This window comes from Equus caballus, chromosome 2 (assembly GCF_041296265.1).
Source record: "Equus caballus isolate H_3958 breed thoroughbred chromosome 2, TB-T2T, whole genome shotgun sequence".
Classification (NCBI taxonomy): domain Eukaryota; kingdom Metazoa; phylum Chordata; class Mammalia; order Perissodactyla; family Equidae; genus Equus; species Equus caballus.
In genome coordinates, this window is record NC_091685.1 from 81,342,850 (window position 1) to 81,365,312 (window position 22,463).

The 22,463-nt window shown below is 38.6% G+C and overlaps 1 protein-coding gene across 1 annotated transcript in view; it reads left to right on the plus strand.

Annotated features, from left to right (window-relative positions):
* The window catches only part of SPMIP2 (sperm microtubule inner protein 2), a 105,136-nt gene that overhangs the window by 45,607 nt on the left and 37,066 nt on the right, over positions 1-22,463 (plus strand). The window contains exon 3 of the mRNA XM_005607794.4: positions 4,978-5,036. Within this exon, the coding sequence (XP_005607851.1) occupies positions 4,978-5,036 (59 nt within the window). The remainder of the gene's footprint in view (positions 1-4,977; positions 5,037-22,463) is intronic.

Sequence of the window (22,463 nt, forward strand, 5' to 3'; positions counted from 1 at the left end):
CCTGGAGAAGTACAGGGAGAAAATAACAGATATTTGCCTTCTCACTGAGAATAAATGAGGCAACTGGTACTCATGATGCTTTTCAGGGCAAATCTATGCTTGCGGCCTTAATGAAAAATTGAAAGTGACTTACAAGCAAAAGTAGCCAGTTGAAGAATTTTCATTTTCCTCCTTTTCTCTCTTTGTATGCTAGGCTGCCTACTATTTTTTGTAACATCTCAGTTTTCCCATCTATAAAAAGAGACTCTATTAGCGTTCTGTTGGTCATAGCAAATTACCACAAATTTAGCAGCTTAAAGCAACACTCGTTTATTTGCTCACAATTCTGTAGGTCCGAAGTCCTGGGAAGGCATGGCTGGGTTCTCTGTTCAGGTCTCACAAGGCTTAAAACAAAGTGTCAGCTGTGGCTGTGATCTCATCTCAGGCTTAGGGTCTCTTCCAAGTTCATGTGGTTGTGACAGATTTCAGTTCCTTGTGGTTGTAAGATTGAGGTCCCATTTCTTTGCTGGCTGTTAGCCAGGGGCCATTCTCAGCATCTAGAAGGTGCCCACATTCCTCACCACATGGTCCTCTCCATGTTTAAAGCCAGCAACAGAGAATCTCCTTCACGTCAAATCCCTCTCATGCTTCAAATCCCCTTTGCCAGGAAGAGCCCAGATCTTTTTAAGAGCTCACCTGGTTAAGTTAGGTCCACTGAGGATAATCTCCCTTTATTAAAGTCAGTTGGTTTGGGATCTTAATTAGAACTGCAAAATCCCTTCACAGCAGTACCTAGATTAGTATTTGGGCAAATATCTGGGAGAAGGTATGCACACCAAGCAGTGAGAATCTTGGGGGTCATCTTAGAATTCTGCTACCACAGAGATAACGATAATACCTTAGAGGGTTATTAAATGGATTAAGTGAGATATGCATGTAAAGAACTTAGTATAGTATCTAGTTTAAGTCCCAATAAATGGGATCTATTATTACTAATGTCTATATATACTAGATTTTCTTGCCTATCTGGATTTTTTAATTATATTACTATAAGCACATTAGAAACATAATGGAATACGTTGCTCATTATTTGGACACTCCACGGAAAACAAAAGTACTGGGGTCATAGTCAACAAACTCCCAAAACCCGATGTTTAGTCTATTTGCTGAAAGTTGGTGTACTAATTCAAATTATCTAAAAACACTGCAATTAAAAAAAAAAGACGACAGGATACAATTTATGTTGGTATTCAAGCCCATATATAATGTAGCATAAAATGAAGTATGTGCCTCTGCATTGTTCGTTTTTTGCTTTTTAACAAGAAAAATTCATCACAGAATCCACGCCTTAAACACTGACATCTTTCAGAAAGAATTGTTTTGTTTCCACTCATGCTCTGAATATAAAATGAATACTTCAAATGCTGCATTCACACAAAGGCCTTTATGCCCCCTTTCTCCCTTCAATAGTTCCAGTCTAGAATAGGCAACATTATGCAATTTAGTGATCCAGCTACAACAGTGGGAATGCTTCTCACTGGCTGTGGGAAGAAAGACACCTAAGGGGTTAACAGTAATATTTTGCAAATTGAGGCATGGAAAGAAAAGTTCATTAGCATAAGAAAAGGTAGCCTTAGGGGATTTTCCACTCAAATGTTTGGTACTAAGAGCTCTCCATTACCAAGGAGGAGGGTAGAGAAGGGAAACCCGGGTGTCCATGCATTCTTGAAATGCATTGCCATTGTATGCATTCTCCTGGTGAGAAAGACCTCATAGCTATAGAGATGGAAAATGCTTCTTTCTAGTAAGGAAACTCAAGGATAGATATCTTAAGAGAAGCATCTTGAGTCAAGTATAGCAACAAAGAAAGAGGATTCCTGTGATCAATCCCAAAAAGAAGATTTCCTAAGTGTGTCAGGACTAGACCAGAAGTGATTTCATATTAAAAGCAAAAATATTAAGCAACGATTTTATTTTATTTTATTTTTTTGAGGAAGGTTAGCCCTGAGCTAACTGCTGCCAATCCTCCTCTTTTTTATTGCTGAGGAAGGCTGGCCCTGAGCTAACATCCATGCCCGTCTTCCTCTACTTTCTATGTAGGACACCTACCACAACATGGCCTGCCAAGTGGTGCCATGTCTGCACCCAGGATCCAAACCAGCGAACCCCGGGCTGCTAAAGGGGAATGTGCACACTTAACCGCTACGCCACTGGGTCAGCCCCTAAGCAACCATTTTAATTGTTTACTAGAATGAACCCCAAATATCTGTGATTAATTTAACTCAAATTCATCAGTTTTTAACTCATTTCAGAAATTGTATCTAATTCACAGTATCTGAATGTGGTTGGCAGGTACTTCCATTTTGTTAATGTCTAGACTTATTTAAAGATTGCTTAATAGGAAATATCTAATTTTTTTTTAAAGATTTTATTTTTTTCCTTTTTCTCCCCAAAGCCCCCCGGTACATAGTTGTGTATTCTTCGTTGTGGGTCCTTCTAGTTGTGGCATGTGGGATGCTGCCTCAGTGTGGTTTGATGAGCAGTGCCATGTCCGCGCCCAGGATTCAAACCAACAAAACACTGGGCTGCCTGCAGCGAAGTGTGCGAACTTAAGCACTCGGCCACGGGGCCGGCCCCAGGAAATATCTAATTTTGAGTTATGATTATTTTTGCTAGTTTAAAACATTCAAATTAACTGTAAAAGAGTCTCACTGACTTCCTTAAAATAGAGAATATACTAATCAGTTGTTACCTGTTTCCATGATGATGTTGAATTATTTGTTTTTGTTTTTTGGGGTTTTTTTGCTGAGGAAGATTTGCCCTGAGCTAACGTCTGGGCCAATCTTCCTTTATTTTGCACACGAGTCGCCACCACAGCATGGCCACCAACGAGTGATGTAGGTCTGCATCAGAGAACCGAACCCAGGCAGCCAAAGCAGAGCATGCTGAACTTAACCACTAGGCCATGGGGCTAGCCCCTTCAATTAGTTTTTGAATCAGTCTTTCATCTGATTCAAAACTGACCAACTGATCAGTAAAAAAAAATGATCTTTTTGATTCTGAATTTCATTAGATTTAACACCACAGTGAACATATCTGTCCAAATAAATCATGATGGATTTCATTAACAAATTAAGATGGAGAAAGGCCAGCTTATTTTAGATAAATTTTTTATAGCATTATACACTGATAGCTATAGGGGAAATGAGGAGCACAAAAGAATCTGTTGTTTGTTTCGAAGAAAAGTCTTTTCAGGGGCCAGCCCAGTGGAGTAGTGATTAAGTTCATGTGCTCTGCTTTGGCAGCCCAGTGTTCATGGCTTTGGATCCCAAGCATGGATCTGTCACCACTCATCAAGCCACACTGTGGCTGCATCCCACATAAAATAGAGGAAGATTGGCAACAGATGTTAGCTCAGGGCCAATCTTCCTCACAAAAAAAAGAAAAGAAAAGAAAAGAAAAAGAAACATCTTTCCAGTTAGGATGATGCAATTTTTGATTATTAAAAATGGGAATGAAAATCAAAGAAGATTGTCCAAGTCCTAGAAAATTTGTACAAAAGCTGATAACAAAATAATTTATAAGTCAATTGATAAGGTCAATTTTCAGGGAATCACATGTCAGAAATCAACTGAGAAATAAAGTTATACCATGATCTTACCATTACACAGTCATGAGTCGCTTAACAATGGGGATGCATTGTGAGAAATGCATCGTTAGGCAATTTCATCCTTGTGCAAACATCATAAAGTGTACTGACACAAACCTAGATGTATAGCGTACTACACACCTAGGCTGTATGGTCCTAATCTATGGGGCCACCATGTTATATGCTGGTATAAGTCCATTGTTGCCTGAAATGTTTGCAATGCATGACTGCATACAGATGCTCACTTTTCAAATTTTCTATGGAATAGTGGGTCATACGTGCATTTAAATCTTGTTTATACTGTCCCTTCCTTTATTTATTTTACAAATGGACATTAAAAAGCTGGAAGTGATCAAGGTTTCAGGTCTTCATCACTGAGACGATGACTTAAGTAAATAGAGCTGCTTTCCCAACACAAATAACTGACGCACGTGATCAGGAAAGTCATGCTAAACGAAAGCCTGAGGGAAAAGGAAGAAAAAAGGGAAGAGAAAAAAAAAATAGTGGGTAATTCCTGTGATGTTGAAATTGTAGTATGACCGCTACCTTTTGAGATGTTATGAATATAGAGCATCCCACATCAATGTAAGTAAAAAATGCATTCAAAACTGAAGTGAAATACTTTTGATAGTCCATATCATTGTTTCCCAATCCTAGTATGGAAAAATTCAACATAAATTTGACACCTCTATTTCCACGCTTATGTATAAGATGTACCATCCATTGGCTACTTCTTGGGGAAAAGGAGCCAGTATATGGAGGTCATTTATTCAGTGATAACAGACTATGTCAGTGTACATGAGAAGGTGTGGGGATTACTTTTTTTATGTGGGAACTGGTTCTAAGCTACCAAATATTTATGAATATTCTAAATTATGCTTCCTGAAAGGAGTATTCAGAGCTACACTTTACCACAGGCTGTCTACAATCCAGCTCTTTCCTACGTCATTACCACCACATTTCTAATTCTGTGGGGATTAGGTGAAGTGGGAAGAACTAAAATGTTTGAGTCTAAATGATAAGTGGTAGTTTAGAATGCCTTCTTATTTAGACACAGAATCATAAAGATAGAAAAGAGTTCTGAGGTCGCGGACTATACTTTTCTTGCTACCTAATCCCCGTCCTTCCACAGAAAGGGAAAGTAAAGCCCATAGGATCACATTTATCTTAGTCTTGTACTTTTTCCTCTCAGTTCAAGAATCAGAAGACTATCTTCTTTTAACTGAATTTAGCATTTCCTGTTTCATTTCCCAATCTGACTTCCTTTTTGATTACGAATGTGGACTGTTAGACATCTTGATGCCAATTTACCCTGGAATTAGAGTACATTAATTTTCTTCCTTTTACAGTATGGAGAAGTAAGTGAAGCTGCTATTGATGAAATAAGCCACAGACACCAAAACCCATGGTAAGCACCTGCTAATACATTTTTAATTAATTAATTAGTGTTTCCTTCCTAAATTAATATCGGTTAATTTTTGTAACTTTTAAGTATATTACCACTTCTTTTTATTTCATGTAGATTTCTTTGTAAAATTGTGAATTTTTATTCTTAATAAAAACATAAAGTTTTCACTATGTTTTAGGTGTTAATTAAAGGGAGGAAAGAGACAAAGCAAAGATAGAGTAAACAACTGTCAGAATATAGTGGAGAAAAAGAGAAACCGCCTGTAGCTACTAAGAATAGCAACTGGATGTGTAGAGTAGCTTTAACTACGTAAATAATTCTCTCTGTGGAAAAACAACAATATAATTTTTTTGTCCAAAAAAAACTCATTTCATGCCGTTGGCCTAGAAACCATCATAATGGGCAATCTTGGTTAATAAACGTAATCCTACCGAAGTCACACAATGACCTGAATTCACGCTATCATGAGGCAGCCTCTAACCTAAATTAAACACGTCTAGCTCAAAGTATGTTAAAGTATAGGAAAAGAGCAAAACCTAGGCTTGTCGTCTAGATATAACACATAATTCAGATGCCTAAGAGGGAAGGGATTGATCAGCATTGCTCTTACAAGACTGCAGATTCAATAATGACTTTGTTATCCTTCAATTTTTGGAAGTGAGGATTTCTGGAGCCTATTTCATCTCATTTTTAATTGTTGAAGGACACAGCTATTACCATGTGCAAAATTAACGAATTTTAGTCTCTCTCTGATATACCACCACAACATAAGCTGCGCCAAAAAGAGACAAGCCCTCAGATCCGATATTAAAAGCTTATTAGTTACTACAACAATGCCAGGACAACAAAAGTTCTCACTGGGCAGTTCTTTTAACTTATAAAGCATATCCTATGTTTAAAAACATGGAGAAATGGTTAGAATATATTGCATGCAAAGCACATGTTCTCATTAAAATATTCTACTTTGTTCAGATACATTGCAGGCATCTATTTACAAATGCCCTATCAAATATTTCCAAGCAAAAAAAAAAACCCCATTAAAGGCCATTGAAAATCAAAGAAACTTCAACAAGCATTGGCGATATGTGTGAAAATTTGCTGCATTTATTTAAATATTAAAAACTTGTTAGAAAGTATCTGAGAAATATTGAAGCTTTGAACATTTTCCTTGGGTGAAAGAATGTTGGCTGTATTCATTTCTAGGAAATATGATGTGGATTATACCAGGCCATGAGGTCAAACATTTATGAAAAACACCTTGTATTTAGGGAATTATGGATTCAGTTGGAGAGATATATGTACATAAATTACAAAAACAATCTGCATGTGTTGAGTGCCAAATTCATAAAGAACACAATTATAATTAGAAAATTTTAACTAGAAAAGTTTAAAAATTTTTTACAGTATAATGATGCCCCCCTAAATTTGCCTGTAGCCTCTGGCCCAGGTCCTATTTTTAACTAATCTGATGCCAATAACCTGAATGCTACCTCAGTCTTGAGACTCTAAGCACGTCTACTGCTTAAAAACCTTCCTGCCCCACTCTTGGGCTGAGAGGATGTTCTTAAATAGGATGCTGACTCAGACAGGCCCAGGTGTTCTCCACTCCCTTGCCTTTTCTAGGTGGTACTGAGCCTCGTGTCCTTCTTGGGCAAGGTTAGTGCTTCGCCTCCCAATCTGTTTTCAAGTTCTGACCTCCTCCGTCAACAGCATTGGCTCAATAAATCTAGTCCCTCCTGTGTTCGAAGCAGTGTTGATTCTGGGGTCACAGTGGTGAACAAGACAGGCCAAGCACATGCCCTTCCTGAAATTTGTATTTTAGGAGAGGAGAGAGACGTTAGGCAACTGTACAACTTTTAAAAAACAGTATACTGTTTTTCAGCCTTGTTAATAATCTTTTTAAATGACAAATATAGTTCATACTTGTAGCAACAAATCAAACAACATAGAGGTATATTAAAAAGTTAATATCCTGCCCTAATCCATCCAGTTCATGATAAAACATTTCATTACAAAGGGTGTTTATGGGATGTAAAGAGAAGGTTTTACTAGGGGCATCTAACTTGGAGTGAGGGTCAGAGAAGTGTTCACCAAAGAAGTAATTATTAAGCTGACTTTGAAAAGGCAAGTATAAGACCATTTCTGGCAGAGGGAATGGCATGAGCAAGGCCCAGAGGAGGGGAAGAGCATATCCAGTAAGGACCAGGCCAGCTGCACTCTAGAAAGCAATGAGAGGGAAGCAAGATGAGGGTCAGATTTTGTAGAACCTTGTGGCCGGGTTAAAGAATTTGGACTTTAACTTAAGAACAGGGAGAATTGATTGGAAGGTTTAAAATAGGAAGCAACAAGATTAGAATATTTTTTTTAATGATCACTCTGGAATGTTGCAGTGTTGTGTGGAGAAAGAATTGAAAGGTGACGAGAACAGCTGGAGGAAGCTGGGTAGGAGACTTTCACTTTCAGCAGGTCTATCTTGAGTTTTCAGTGTGCTTTGCAAACAATCTAAAATAAATTTTGATTGTAAAGGGCTGTGAGAAGGAGGGAGGATTTGAGTTGAGCTTTCAAAGAAACATAGGCATTAAATAAATGGGGAGAAGAGAAGATGAGATTTGCTGTAATGATGGGGAGTACGAATGTATTCAACAATCTATGGAGGAGATTTTAACATTATCTTAATTTTACAGGTGAAGAAATTTTATTTCAGAGGCTAAATTACATGACCAAGGGTCACAGAGCTAACATTTCAGTCCAAGTTGACTGATTCCATTGATCTGGGTTGGGATCTGGGCTTGGACATTTTTAAAGGCTCTCCAAGTGATTCCGACATGCAGCCAGGGTGGAGAAGCACTAACAAAGACTGGGAAAAGAAGGGGACTGAGCCTTGGGGGGGATGCCCACACTGAGGACAGGATGAATGAGAGCCACTGAAGGAGCAAAGGAGTCTTAGAGGTAGAGCCTTTAAGACAACAGACCGCTATAAAAGGCAGGGAAGAATTTTGAAGAGGAGGGTTTAATATAAGGAAATGGAAATTAAAGAAAACAATAACAGACAAATATTTGTAAACTGCCTGTGGTCTCAGAAAAAGCACTGTAGGAAGAGTAGAATGATTTGAATCAATACAACCAGTGCTCAAGAATTTTTGTCTGCTGACACAGTGGAGGCAGGAGTCTACCCTGTTTTTGAGACCGGAAGTCCAGTAGAGGACAATTACAGGATTTCCTCCATTCTGAGGCATACTTTTTAAATTTTGACTTTCTCGAAATCAGGATGTGTTTTATAATAGTTGTTTACAAATGTAGTCTACAAATGTGCTGTCTTTTTTCCCTCCCATGAAAAGCTGATATTAAATCAATGGTGTGTTGTACAATTTATTGCATCTTAAAACCAATAAAGATATACTTCAACAAACATGAAATGAAGACCTGCCCTGTGCCAGATGCTAGAACTTAAAAATTACTAAGCAGGGGCCTTACTCTCAAGCAGCTCACAGACTCTCAGGAGAGAGATGTAAACAGAAGATTTCAATACAATAGGCATGGATGGAGAATGATTGCGGTAACTGGGTGTGGGTTAACCCTTTTCTTTTTTCCTTCTGAATTAAAGGAAACATTCTCTTGTTTTAAATAAGCTTTTCTAGGTATGTGATCCAATGACTAACTCATTTTCATACGGTTTCTCCTGTTTGCAATTGGATGTTTTCCAAAACAAACATACAGTATTTCTAATTTCAACAAGAAGAATAAAAAGCAGAGATAGGAAAGGGAGGAACAGTTTACAGTCAAATTAAAAGAGGTCATAAGAGAATGTACTGCAAACAGTGAATTGGCAGGGATTTTTGTTTTAAGCAAGTGAATTCTGAGAAGCTACACGGCTTTACTGAAGATTGTGGGGCATGGAGGTATCTTGTTTTCTTTTTTGCTTCCACACATTTAACACAGTGCTTGGCATACATGGGCACTTGATACATATTTGCTGAATCAGGTATAAAAGACAAATCCCACTTCTTCTTGTACTCATAATGGCACAAATTGGTAGAGTTCAGGTCAGAGAAGCTGGAGGAGTTCAAGAAATGAGCACTTCCTGAGAGAGATGAAATTTAAGCTGAGTTTAGAAGGAACATTTTAGGAAAATCTCTGGCTGCCTACTCGGGTGAATTTTTTATCCATACAAATGAGAGACTTGCTGAGATGATGAAATCAACAGAATTACTTACAGGCAAACATCATTCAAGAAAGGAGCTACTGACATGCTTCTAACCTAATGTCATGACAAAGTTGTCTGTCAACCAGGGCCCTTGATATTTGCCACTTATTGGACAATTTATAGATCTGTCTTAGAAACAATGTCTTAAGGAATATTCAAGTTCCTGTGGACAGCCATTGTAAGTAGATGGCGGGGGGAGGGAAGGTTGGTGTCAAGGAGGCTACAAATTCCAAGGTAAGGACTGTGAAACTGGATGTCAGCCATGAAGAGAAGAGCAACATGAGTTTTAAAGGATCAGAATTAACTCCAACATCCCCTAACTTTTCATTTACTTCAGAGTCACAGACACACAGCTCTTTTCCGAGTGTTGGCTCTCCCAAGCTGCTTTCTTGTTGTCTGTGTTTTCCTAATCATAGGACTTGTTAGTCAGCACCCATCCTCAAGAGGTGGACAGCATGGCATTTTGAAAGAGGGCTGAATTGAAAATCAAGAAAGCTGGTTCTCTAGGAGTGTATCCTTCCCAAGGATATAATAAAGGAGACATACAAAGGTTTAGCTAAAAGAAAGTCTAACAGTGTTTGCAGTAATACAGTCAGAAATAACATAACGGCTCAAATAGGGGATTATAGGCAGTTATGAAGCGGTATCTATACAGTGATTCAGCACAAGGGCTCTGAAGACAGATTTGCTGAGTTCAAGCCCCAGCCCCACTACCTGGTAGCTGTGACCCTGGACAAGTTATTTAAACTGTCTATGCCTCAGTTTCCCAATCTGTAAGACGTTGGTAAAAGAATCTACTCTACTGGGTTGTTGTGTAGATGTGTTATTGCATATACAGTGTCTCAAACAACACTTGGTAAATACAAGTGCTCAGTCAATAGTGTGACCATATAATTTATCACCCCAAACAGGACACTTTTAAGAGTGAAACAGAAAGCTAACTGAATGGGTCACCTGCACAATAGACTAAACTAAAGCTGTCTTGAGCAAATCAGACCACTCTATTAATAAATGTTTTCTATTAGATAAATAAATGAAATACATTGAAATAGTGTAGCAAAATACATCTATTAAAATCCATATTATATTGTTAGATAAAAATCATCATAATAGAGATTCACTATAGGATATAAATCCCATACGATATCGCTGCGTTAATCTCCCATAAGTAGAACTAAAAGTTCAAGAGATAGAAAAAAAGAAAGAAAAAAAATTTGAAAATAAGAAATCAAGATTAAATTAGACTAACATCTGACTAATAAGAGATCTAAAAAGAGATCAGAGAAAACATCAGTAAGGAAATCAATTATACAAGAAAATTTCTCAGAAGGGAATTTCCAGATTGAAGGCTCCATCAAAGCAAATTAAAAAGAAACCTACATCAAGGCATATCACTGTGAAACTTCATTAGGCTGGAATGAAGAGACAATTCCAAAGCCTTCCAGGGGAAAATTAGTTTATATACAAAGGATCAGGAACCAACAAGGCATCATACTTCTTGACAGCAGTACTAGACTCTAGAAGACAATGGGGCAATGACTTCCATGTCTGACAGAAGGTGACTTTCAACCCAGAATTCTATACCTAGCCAAGTAATCAAGTGGGAAAGTAGGCAAAAGATGTTTTCAGGCATGCACGTCCTATAAAAAATGAACCTCAAAGCGCTTTTTCCTAGGAAGCAACTGGAGAATATAATCTAGCAAGACAAGGGGATAAATCAAGGAAAGAGAAAGGAATACCATCCAAGAAACAAGAAACCCAACAAAAGTGACAGGCAAAGGAGATTCCCAAGACTGTGTTAAAGGAAAGTATTGGGAATGTGGCCATGCAGGGGTCTAGAGAATTCTTGATTCAGATAGGAGCAGGACAAATGGGAGCTCCAGAGAGAGTGTTTATTGTGTAAAACATTGGGTTAAGTTCCAGAAGGAACAAATGAGCTAAAAAGTGATTGCTCTTGTAGAACAGAACTTTGGGGCAGGGGAGAAGGAAAGAAGGAGTGTATTTATTATAAGCATTTTAGTACTATGTATATGGATTATGTACATGTACCTAAATCATTTCATTAAATTGAGAAAACCCTGGAATTAGGTACAATGAACAAGCATTTTATTTTTATAAAAGTCAAAATTAATTGTAAAATGGCAGAAATGGCAATAGTCAACTAGAATTTTAGTAGTTAGGGCTCTTAAATTGAAAAAATTTCTGCCTAAAACCAGGATTACAGAACCAAAGAAATATTCACTGACTTGAATAAACAGGGCTTTCTGTTTATTCAGAAAGGTGTAAGGTGTGCCTGTAATTGGCATTAGTTAGGTGGTGTGTAGAAAATTGCCTATTTTATTCCATAATGAAATGCTGCCAAAACCATTTGTTAAACTAGCACAAGTTAATGACAGCCACTATTTAAAAATATATTGGTACATAAACGCGTGCTTTTTTTCTTGGAGTTGTTTTCCTCAAAACATCCATAAATCTTGACAGCTTTCTATTTTTAAGGCTGTCAGTGTCTGGCACATTGGAGGGACTTCCATGAGCATTAAGTAGCAAAGTTCTGCAATTTTTGAGATTATCAGCATCCATTCCTACTTTGGCCTTTTAGGTGCCTTACCTGGAAACTGTCTTTGTACTCTCTTCCCCTTAGCCTCCTCCCCCAGCCTCTTCTTCAGCTAAGTGGTGAGGGAGGAGGCTCTCTGGAAGCTGCAGGTGTAGTCAGGTCAGTACAGAGCTCCCGCAGTTGTCACTGTTGCAATGCCACATAGATAGTTGGTGCTCATTTATCCATTAAGTAATGATTCAACTGCCAACTACGCGCCAGGCACCACAGCTTAGCCTGGGGATTCAGGAGTGAACAAGAAAGACATAATTCCTGCCTTTCTTATATTCTTTCAGAAGAGACAGGACAGAAACAGCCTAACATATGCTTGATAATTTGATTGTAGGGGGTGCCATAAGGGAGAAATGCAGGATGCGTGTAAACGTTTCTTGCTGAATGAATGAATATTCCTCATCTCAAGATGCAGCACTTAAAGCAAAAGGATAAGATGCAACTGCTTTTGAAAGAAAAGCTAGCTAAAGGAGACAGCGCTGTTATTCTTAAAAAGAAAACTTAAGAGGCTATCACTTGATGGCCAGGTGGGGAAAAATTCAGTTCATTTCAGAATGTGGCCCTTAACTGCGAATTACTCTCTGTGTAATTTATGAAAGATACTGACGGCTGAAGTGTGTAAGAAAGAGCCACCTTCAATTCACTGGCCTATCATCTATAATTTCTCAGCATTTCAGATGTCAGAACTGTAGCTCTTAGAGCTTGTTTCAGGGGACCAGGGTTACCGAGAGAGCAGCTATCAGACCTAACAAAAGGGTTTATGGCAACAAAATCCAAGCATGGACTGCAAACTAACAGTAAACAGATGAGCTAAAATTTTAGGCGTAGGCAAATAGAGTTTATATACTAGCAAGAGCACAGAAAAACAAGGACAAGGCATGTTACAGGTGTTCGGATTGTTTTTATTTCACTATCGTCTATTCAATTTTGTAAAGCAATGAACACGTCCTGATGATGGTACAGGCATACCTCATTTTATTGCACTCCATGGATATTGTGTTTTCTACAAATCATAGGTTTGTGGCAACCCTGTGTCGAGCAAGTCTATCAGTGCCATTTTTCCAAGAGGATACTTTTGCTCATTTAGTGTCTCTATGTCATATTTTGGTAATTCTCACAATATTGCAAACTTTTTCATTATTATATTTGTTATGGTGATCTGTGATCATGATCTTTGATGTTACTATTGTAATTGTTTTGGAGCGCCAAGAACTGCACCCATATAAGATGGTAAACTTAATCAATAAATGTTGTGTGTGTTCTGACTGCTCCACCAACCAGCTGTTCCCCATTTCTCTCCCTCTCTTCAGGCCTCCCTATTCCCTGAGACACAGCAATATTAAAATTAGACCAATTATTAACCCTACAATGGCCTCTAAATGTTCAAGTGAAAGGAAGTGTCGCACATCTCTCACTTTAAATCAAAAGCTAGAAATGATTAAGCTCAGTGAAGAAGGCATGTGGAAAGCCAAGATAGGCTGAAAGCTAGGCCTCTTGCACCAAACAGTTAGCCAAGTTGTGAATGCAAAGGAAAAGTTCTTGAAGGAGATTAAAAGTGCTACCCCAGTGAACACATGTATGGTAAGAAAGCAAAACAACCTTACTGAGATATGAAGAAAGTTTTAGTGGTCTAGATATAAGGTCAAACCAGCCACAAGATTCCCTTAAGTCAAAGCTTAATCCAGAGCAAGGCCCTAACTCTCTTCAATTCTCTGAAGGCTGAGAGAGGTGAGGAAGCTGCAGAAGAAAAGTTTGAAGCTTTCAGAGGTTGGTTCATGAGGTTTAAGGAAAGAAGCCATCTCTATAACAAGAGTGCAAGGTCAGCAAGTGCTGATGCAGAGGCTGCAGCAAGTTATCCAGAAGATCTAGCTAAGATAATTCATGAAGGTGGCTACACTAAACAACAGATTTTCAATGTAGATGAAACAGCCTTCTATTGGAAGAAGATGACATCTAGGACTTTCATAGATAGAGAGGAGAAGTCAATGCCTGGCTTCAAATCTTCAAAGGACAGGCTGACTCTCTTGTTAGGGACTAATGCAGCTGGTGACTTTAACTTGAAGCCAATGCTCATTTACCATTCCAAAAAATCCTAGGACCCTTAAGAATGATGCTAAATCTACTCTACCTGTGTACATTGAGATGTACAATGAGATGAATGTTGATTCTATGCCTGTGAACACAACATCCATGCTGCAGCTGGTAGATCAAGGAGTAATTTTGACTTCCGACTCTTGTTATTTAAGAAATACATTTTGTAAGGCTATAGCTGCCACAAATAGTGATTCCTTTGATGGATCTGGGCAAGGTAAATTGAAAACCTTCTGGAAAGGATTCACCATTCTAGATGCCATTAAGAACATTCATGATTCATGGGAAAAGGCCAAAATATCACATTAATAGGAGTTTGGAAGAAGTTAATTCCAACCCTCATGGATGATTTTGAGGGATTCAAGACTTTAGTGGAAAAAGTTACTGCAGATGTGGTAGAAATAGCAAGGGAACTGGAATTAGAAGGGGAGCTTTAACATGTGACTAGACTGCTGCAACCTCATGATAAAACTTTAATGGATGAGGAGTTGCTTCTTATGGATGAGGAAAGAAAGTAATTTCCTGAGATAGAATCTATCCTGGTGAAGATGCTGTGAAGATTGTTGAAGTGACAGCAAAGGATTTAGAACATTGCATAAACTTAGTTGGCCAAGCAGCAGCAGGTTTTGAGAGGTTTGAGTCCAATTTTGAAAGAATTGTAGGTAAAATGCTATCAAACAGCATCACATGCTACAGAGAAATCGTTTGTGAAAGGAAGAGCTGACTGATGAGGCAAACTTCCTTGTTGTCTTATTTTAAAAAATTGCCACAGCCATTCCATCCTTCAGCAGCCACCACTCTGATCAGTCATCAGCCATGAACATCGAGGTAAGACCCTCCACCAGCAAAAAGATTACGACTTGCTGAAGCCTCAGATGATGGTTAGCATTTTTTAGCAATAAAGTACTTTTTAATTAAAGTATGTACATTTTTTAAGACACAATGCTATTCACACTAAATAGACTACAGTATAGTATAAACATAACTTTTAATGCACTAGAAAACCAAAAAATTTGTGGGATTTCCTTTATTGCAGTGGTCTGGAACTGAACTTACAAAATCTCTGAGGTATGCCTGTAATTTCAAACATTCTTGTATTACTAACATCTACATAAGTGGTTTACACAGATCAACAATATCATTTAGCTTATATCTATATTACTAGTTAAAATGACAAGATAATAATCATCCATTCCATTTAATATGTATTACTTACCATCATCTGCTTTTCATTATTTTTTACTTTTTCTTTTAAGCCTGCTCATAATTTCAGGTTTCTATAACTGGAAGAGCAAGACTTTGAAGTTGGACAGAGTTAGGCTTACTTGCATTCTCTTATGAAATGTAGATGCCCTCTGAACCTCAGTTGCAAGGGAAAAAAGGGGAATGAGACTATCATGGGTTTGGCTTGAGAATGAAAAGTCAACATGTGTAAAGTACCCAGAATGGACCTGACACACACAATGTTAGCTCCCTTCTCCATTATAAGAAAGTCTCAGAATGACCATAGCGTTAGCCACTTTCTTGAGGCTTTCTATTCATTTTTGAAAACTATCACCTCAAAGTAGGTGAATTCTAATTTTTTTTTTGTTTCATAAAATTTTGTCCAAGGACAATGAACTGTTTTGAGGTATATTATTTGCTTTCTGCTTTAAAAAAATGATCATTAAACATGTTTTTTCCTTCCTACTCCGTGGTAGAGTTCAAACCATTTCAAAGAATTTGAGCTTGGAAAAATTTCAGCTTTTAGTAGTGGTAAATTTATTATCTGTGGCACATGATTTCTCATTGATGTCATCATTAGGTCCATGACTGCTGTGTTTCCCCAACTGTTCACTGAGCAGAGCGGTGACGAAGAGAGCTGCTCTGCTCAGATGTGTTATTTGAAGACTATGAGAAACAATTCCAAGAGCCTCAGTAGCAGGGGTGTTTTGAAATTACTAATATTCAAAAGGAAAATTTTTGTTCAGCATTTGCATTTTTCTTGGAACTAATTCCAAATTAAATAGTCCCCTCAATATTCAAGGAAGAGAAAAATACCCTTTTCTGACTACTTTGGTATATAGTCCTTAATTAGACTACTCACTTACTGAGTCAATAAGTTAATAAATACTTTTGGAGCACTGTCCTTTCCATCAAACAGCTCATAGTGTAGCGGGGAAAATGGAAACAGTATGGCAAGAGCAGGGATTTAGCTACACCCTGGGTGTTATGCATGTAACCCAGCCCAGAGGTGGGCAGAGGAGGCACGGGAGGCTCTCTGTGGAGGAGTCTGAAAAGGTGAGGTTAGCGAAGGAAGGATGGGTAGGCACGCGGGGAAGGAGTGTTTCAAGAAGAATGGCTGTCAGTTGTGAAAGTCTAGAAGTGATCAATAGCATGGATTGATGCAATAAGCGTTTCAGTGCTGCTGGATCCCCAAGTGTAACAAATGGTACAGAGACAGGTGAAATCAAAAGCTAGACTATGAAGGGTTCACACTTGAATTCTGACCTTTAGAGGATGGGAACCCCAGGAAAGAATTAAATGTTATCTACTCACCCTTTCTCACAGTACCCAAAGTGATAAAGTCAGATTTACGTTTTGGATAAAGGATAGACATGAGGGGGCATTACTAGATACAGACAGACTGGGCAGGAGTCTGTTAGCCAGGCCCAGGAGAATGATGGTCATCCTGGGAATAGGAGTCAAGATGGACGGGAGGGAACAGATTCTAGAATTATCAAGGAGTAAAACTGGCAGGACTCAGGTATTGGATATGGGGGATGAATGCAATGATGGAGGCAGTGACAACTTCTAATTTCTAGTTTGAGTGAATAATTTGATAGGGGACCAGCTCAGACTGAGCATAAAAGGAGCATCTTGTTTATCAAGGAAGAAGGTGATGAGATGCTGAGTTCAGATGGATTTGAAGTCCCCGTGGGAGGCTTCAGATAGATAAACATGTGAAGCTAGATGGAAGTACTGTGCTGAGGAGCCTTTTCTGTCATCATCTTTAGGTTGTACTTGAAAATATATGAGTGGATGAGAAGAGAGAAGACCAGATAAATAAGAGCAGAATTGGAGGGAATTCAAACTCTGTTTGAAAAAAGGAGAAGAGCTGTGAAAGAAGACATGGCAGAAAAAGAGAACTGGATCTTCAAAGTTAAATAAGATGTGAATTGAACAATGTCCACCTTGGTGATCAGAGTCCTTGGTGAGAAGAGAACAAATAGGACACGTTGGGAGAAGGGGAAGGAAAAGAGGAACGGAAGCTCAACAGTGGATTGAGGTGTGAAGGGGAGGTGAAGTGGAGTCAACAAGTACAAGCTATGGTTTTGAAAAATGTGAGTAAGAAAGGGAAGAAAATATGAGCAGTAACTAGAGGAAGATGCAGGGCCAAGTGTAGGCTTTTTTAGGATGTGAGAAACTTTTTCTAGAGAAGGGCTAACTGCTACAGAGCAATATCCTAGGGTAAGTGGTGATGGAGTTGTGGGTTCAGGGGCACAGGTGAATGTGGAGGCCCTGGATGGGAAGAAAGGCTCCTTCATTCCCAGAGACTAAAAGGAAGGAGATAGGATTTCTTTGTCTATGTAGGTGGGGATGTACTTGTACATGTAAGTGCGGAGTGGGTGTTGAAGGAGCTTAGACCTGAGGGCCTCTGTGTTCTCATGAAGTCTTCTGTGTGTGCGTGTGTGTGTATGTGTGTGTGTGTGTTTAAGGTGGTAAAACATATACAACATTAAATTTCCTATTTTAACCATTTTTACGTGTACAATTCAGTGGCCCATGAAGTGTTGTACAAGGCTCTGCACTGTAGAGGACCGATGAAAGTAATGGGAATGAGATGGAGTAGGGGTCTTGAGGAAGCAAGGAAGGTTTGGAACAGCTGCTGCAGGGACTGAGAAAGATATGCACCAAGGAGAAGTAAAAAGATTTCTGGGTTTTTGTTTTTTTAGATTTTTTATTTTTTTCCTTTTTCTCCCCAAAGCCCCCCAGTACATAGTTGTATATTTTAGTTGTGGGTCCTTCTAGTTGTGGCATGTGGGATGCCACCTCAGCGTGGCTCAATGAGCGGTGCCATGTCCGCGCCCAGGATTCGAACTGACGAAACACTGGGGCCACCTGCAGCAGAGCGCACGAACATAACCACTCAGCCATGGGGCCGGCCCCAAGATTGCTGTTTGTTAGAGTACAGAAGGCCCACCTGAGGTTGGAGGCCATGTGTTTATATCAGCAAGGTTATTCAATTATTCTGTAGAAGAGTTATCCACCATGATATAGGACCCAAGGAAAATTGGAGATAGGGCAACTTGGCTAAACTTTTAGAAAAAATAAAATTATATCTATACCTCACAACATGCAATAAAATCAATTGCTGATGGACTAAAGAATTAACTGTTAAAAAGTGAAATCGTAAAATATAGAATGAAATTTACAGGAACATTCATATTATGTTTATATAGTCTGAGGGTACAGAGGTCAGACTGTAGCATTAAAGCCACAGTTGAGGGTTTATGAGTATGTTATTCATCACTTTATCTTTAAATGTTGCCTCATGTTTGTAATATGATCCTCAATAGCATCTTATGTTTATCCTCTATAATTTTAATTCAGTTTTCAACAGCATCACTTCTGTTCTGTATTCCATCCAAACTATGGACAAGTGCAGTACCAAGGAAATAAGACATAGTTCCCGCCCTCAAAGAGCTTACCCTATTGTGGGGGGAACAGACACATAGGCAGATCCTCCTACTAAACTATATTAGGCTGCAGTGATAGAAATATTGAGTCAGCCAATATTTGTTGATTACTTATTTCTATCTGGCCCTGTGGCTGGAGCTGGGTTTAGATACTTAGCAAAGTGTAACAATTAAGTGCAAGGCCTGTTACTATAGGGAGTATCTTGGAGGATGCAGCAGAAACATATCTGGGAATCTAAACCTTGAGGAAGGATCAGGAAGGCTCTACAAGGTCTCTTGATCTTGCAGGACGGGTAGGAGTTAGTTCCTAGAATTGCTGTATTTAGATTCCAAGATGCTATTATTTTAGAGATGGAACTTCACATGTTCAGACGAATGACCTTGGAGCACAATTACCACATATTTGACAAAAACTTTTCATTTCTAGCCTCTACAGCAATAAAGATGACAGGGTTAATACTGAATGCTGCAGCTTATTTTCTGTCTAGCAGCCTAAAGGCTAACTCATTAAAATTCAATGACAAATTACATGGTGGGTGGCAGAACAAATGTTTTCTCCACTGAGCAGAGCTAAGGCCTTCAAGACAGTTTCTCCCAGAATCTAAGTCACTCTTTGCAGCTGTTCAGTAAGACATAATTCAGGCATCGCCGCCTCCTCCATATCTATCAGGACACCCAACCCTTTCTCTGGGTTAAATGCATGTGGCAACAACAAGGAAAAAAACAGGAAAGCAATACTGACTCCACACTTGGTTTGATTTTGGAATCGTACATATCTTATCTGTCAGACATACCTTGTATCTTACTTCTTACTTAGAACATAAATTAACTTCTATTTAAAATGAAGAAAACAACTAAATGCGTATCCAGTTGGTGATTTAACCCACAGAGAGTTAAAGCACAGTAATTTGACTATAAATCTATATGGGGTATGCTATCAGAACAAAAGAACTGCAAAAAGCTTTGTGGAGGCGTTGGTAGTGTTACTCTGAGTCTGTTGTGGGATAAAGCAAATGAGCAATAATGTGATGTTCTTATTCAATCATTCCTGATTTGGTCGAGTACCAGGATTCTTGGAGTGGGAGAAAGGAAATACAGATGTTAAGGTAAAAAGAGTTGAAAAGCAAACACTGAATTTGATTGGAAGATGGGTATGTACATAGATGTAATGACTGCGTGTGTTTACATATTTTTTTTATGACTCTATTCACTATAAAGGCTTAGACATAGGAACCAACTCAGAAGCTGCAAGCGCCCCTAGTGCTCAGACTCTGCTCTTCAAACACCTTTTCTGTTAAAAGGAATTGGGGCTTCTTGGAGAAATGGTTGACTCTGGATCTGGAGAAGGAAAGGGAAAGCACAAGCCTAGTACAGTATGCCCTACCAGACAAGGAAGCCGTCCAAGATGACCACAGTCCTGTCTGAAGGACTTGGGAGCCAAACCTGAAGACACTCCCACTGGCCAAAATAGGAGAACTTGCAGAAAAGGGTAATAACTTCAATGGATTAACATACATGATACCTACATATACATATACATGAACATTCATGAGTCCATAATGTCACTTAAAAAACCACAATGACCTGGTCACATTGGAGGATTCCAATGAACCAAGCTATTATTTTGAAAATGAGTGAATAGAAGGAAAGAATCAAATATTAATTCTGCCCTTTCTAATACTAACTTTACCACTGCACACAAAATAGAAGATGACGTGACTTTAAAAAAAAATAAAGTAATCCAGCTAATACACAAAGAAGGAAGAATGGAATCAGACATTACCACTTCACAAACTCTAATGAATTAATGAATCTAGGCACTGATCATCAGTGGCCGCCAAAACCACAAAAAAAGAAATGATCAGTTGTTATGCATCTCTTGATGAAAGAGCACACCACTACCTGGAAAGTAGTTGTTATGGGCTGAGTTTTGTCCTCCTGAAATTCAGCGTTTAAGTCTAAACCCTAGTGCCTGAGAATGTGACTGTATTTAGAGACAGTGTCTTCAAAGAGGAAATTAAATTAAAATGAGGACCTTTAGGGTAGATCCTACTCTAATATAACTGATGTCCTTATACTAAGAGATTTGAACACAGACATGCACGGAGAAATGACCGTGTAAAGACTCATGGAGAATATGGCCATCTACGAGCTGTGGAGAGAGGCCTCAGAAGAAACAAACTCAGCTGACACTTTGATATTGGGCTTCTAGCCTCCAAAATTGGGAGAAAATACATTTCTGTTGTTTAAGCCACGCAGTCTGTATTAGGCCTGATACAGCCCTAGCAGACTAATACAGTAGTCTTGCCAAAAATCCCAACCTGACTTGGATTAAGCCTGTAAATCCAACTAACAATGTATAGGAAATAAGATGACAGCAAAAAATGTTAAATGACAATGAGCTGTTGCCAGAAAAAATGTATTTTGGGAAATTTTATGGGACAATGGAAACAAAATTTTTATAGAAACAAACTTTGTTTCTTCAACAAATAGTGAGGAGAAGGATGAGGAGGAAGAAGAGGAGGAGGAGGAGAAGGAGAAAAGAGATGAAAGAGAGCCTATGAATTAAAAGAAACTTAAAAGACTTAGCAACCAAATTGCAAGGTGTGAAACTTATTTGGATTCTGTTTCTAACAAACTGCTAAAAAAATCATAACATTTATGACACAACTAGAATTTTGATGGCTGAATGTATGGTGAAATTATTAAATTTTTAGGAGAAAAAAGTGGCATTGTGATTATGTTAAGAAAAAGAGTTTATATATACGTGTGTGTGTGTGTGTGCCTGTGTGTATGTGTGTGTATATATACATATATATATATATATATATATACATATATATATATATATATATATATATGTGGGGTTTTTTGGTGAGGAAGATTGGCCCTGAACTAGCATCTGTTGCCAATCTTCTTTTTGCTTGAGGAAGATTGTCACTGAGCTAACATCTGTGCCAATCTTTCTCTGTTTTATATGTGGGGTGCCGCCACAGCATGGCTTAATGAGCTGTGTGTAGGTCTGCGCTTGGGATCCAAACCAGTAAATGCTGGACTGCCGAAGAAGAGCCTTAACCACTACACCACCAGGCCAGCCCCCAGGCTTTTGTATTTTTGAGAGTCATACCGGAAAGATACGATGTCATGACAGGGAAAGGATTATGGAGTAGGATAGAGATGAAATAAGATCGGCTATAAATTGATAATGTTTGAAGTTGGGTAATAGGTACTTGGGGATCTTTAAACTATTTTGTCTATTTTTGTGCATATTTAAATTCCCAAAGTAACTAAAAATAAGTTGTATCAGCTTTATCCTTAGTTAATGAAGGCCAAGAATTACTATTTGGATAAACAACCTTGTCGAAAACTCAAATGAGCCAATACTGTTATTGTCTCCCAGCTAACCTTTACTTGGATTGGTGCCAAGCAGCTGAAATAAATTTGCTTTCCTTTCTTCCTCTTGCTATTTTCTGACACTCACACAAGTAAGCAAGTGATGCCCAGGAAGCATCAGCATGAAGAGAAGCCCAGGACTTGGTATTTCAGAAGCCCTGCCTGAGCTGCGGAAATTGGCAATCTTCCTGGATGTCTTATATAAAACCTCCCATATCTCCAGCAACATCAGGAATTATATTCAATCTTCCTAATAGGTGACTCTAGACATTCTAATATGCTGCATTTCTGCTAAGATTTTGGACAGCTGCCTCTGCGGCGATGTGCACGAGTGATAGTCACTTCATATAAATCATTTTAAAATACTGAATGAAAGTCAATAAACACCTCTGTGTGGTTCCACATCGTGGACAAACCCTTGGCAACAGGAACCTTTTGGAGTACGTCCTTCTGCA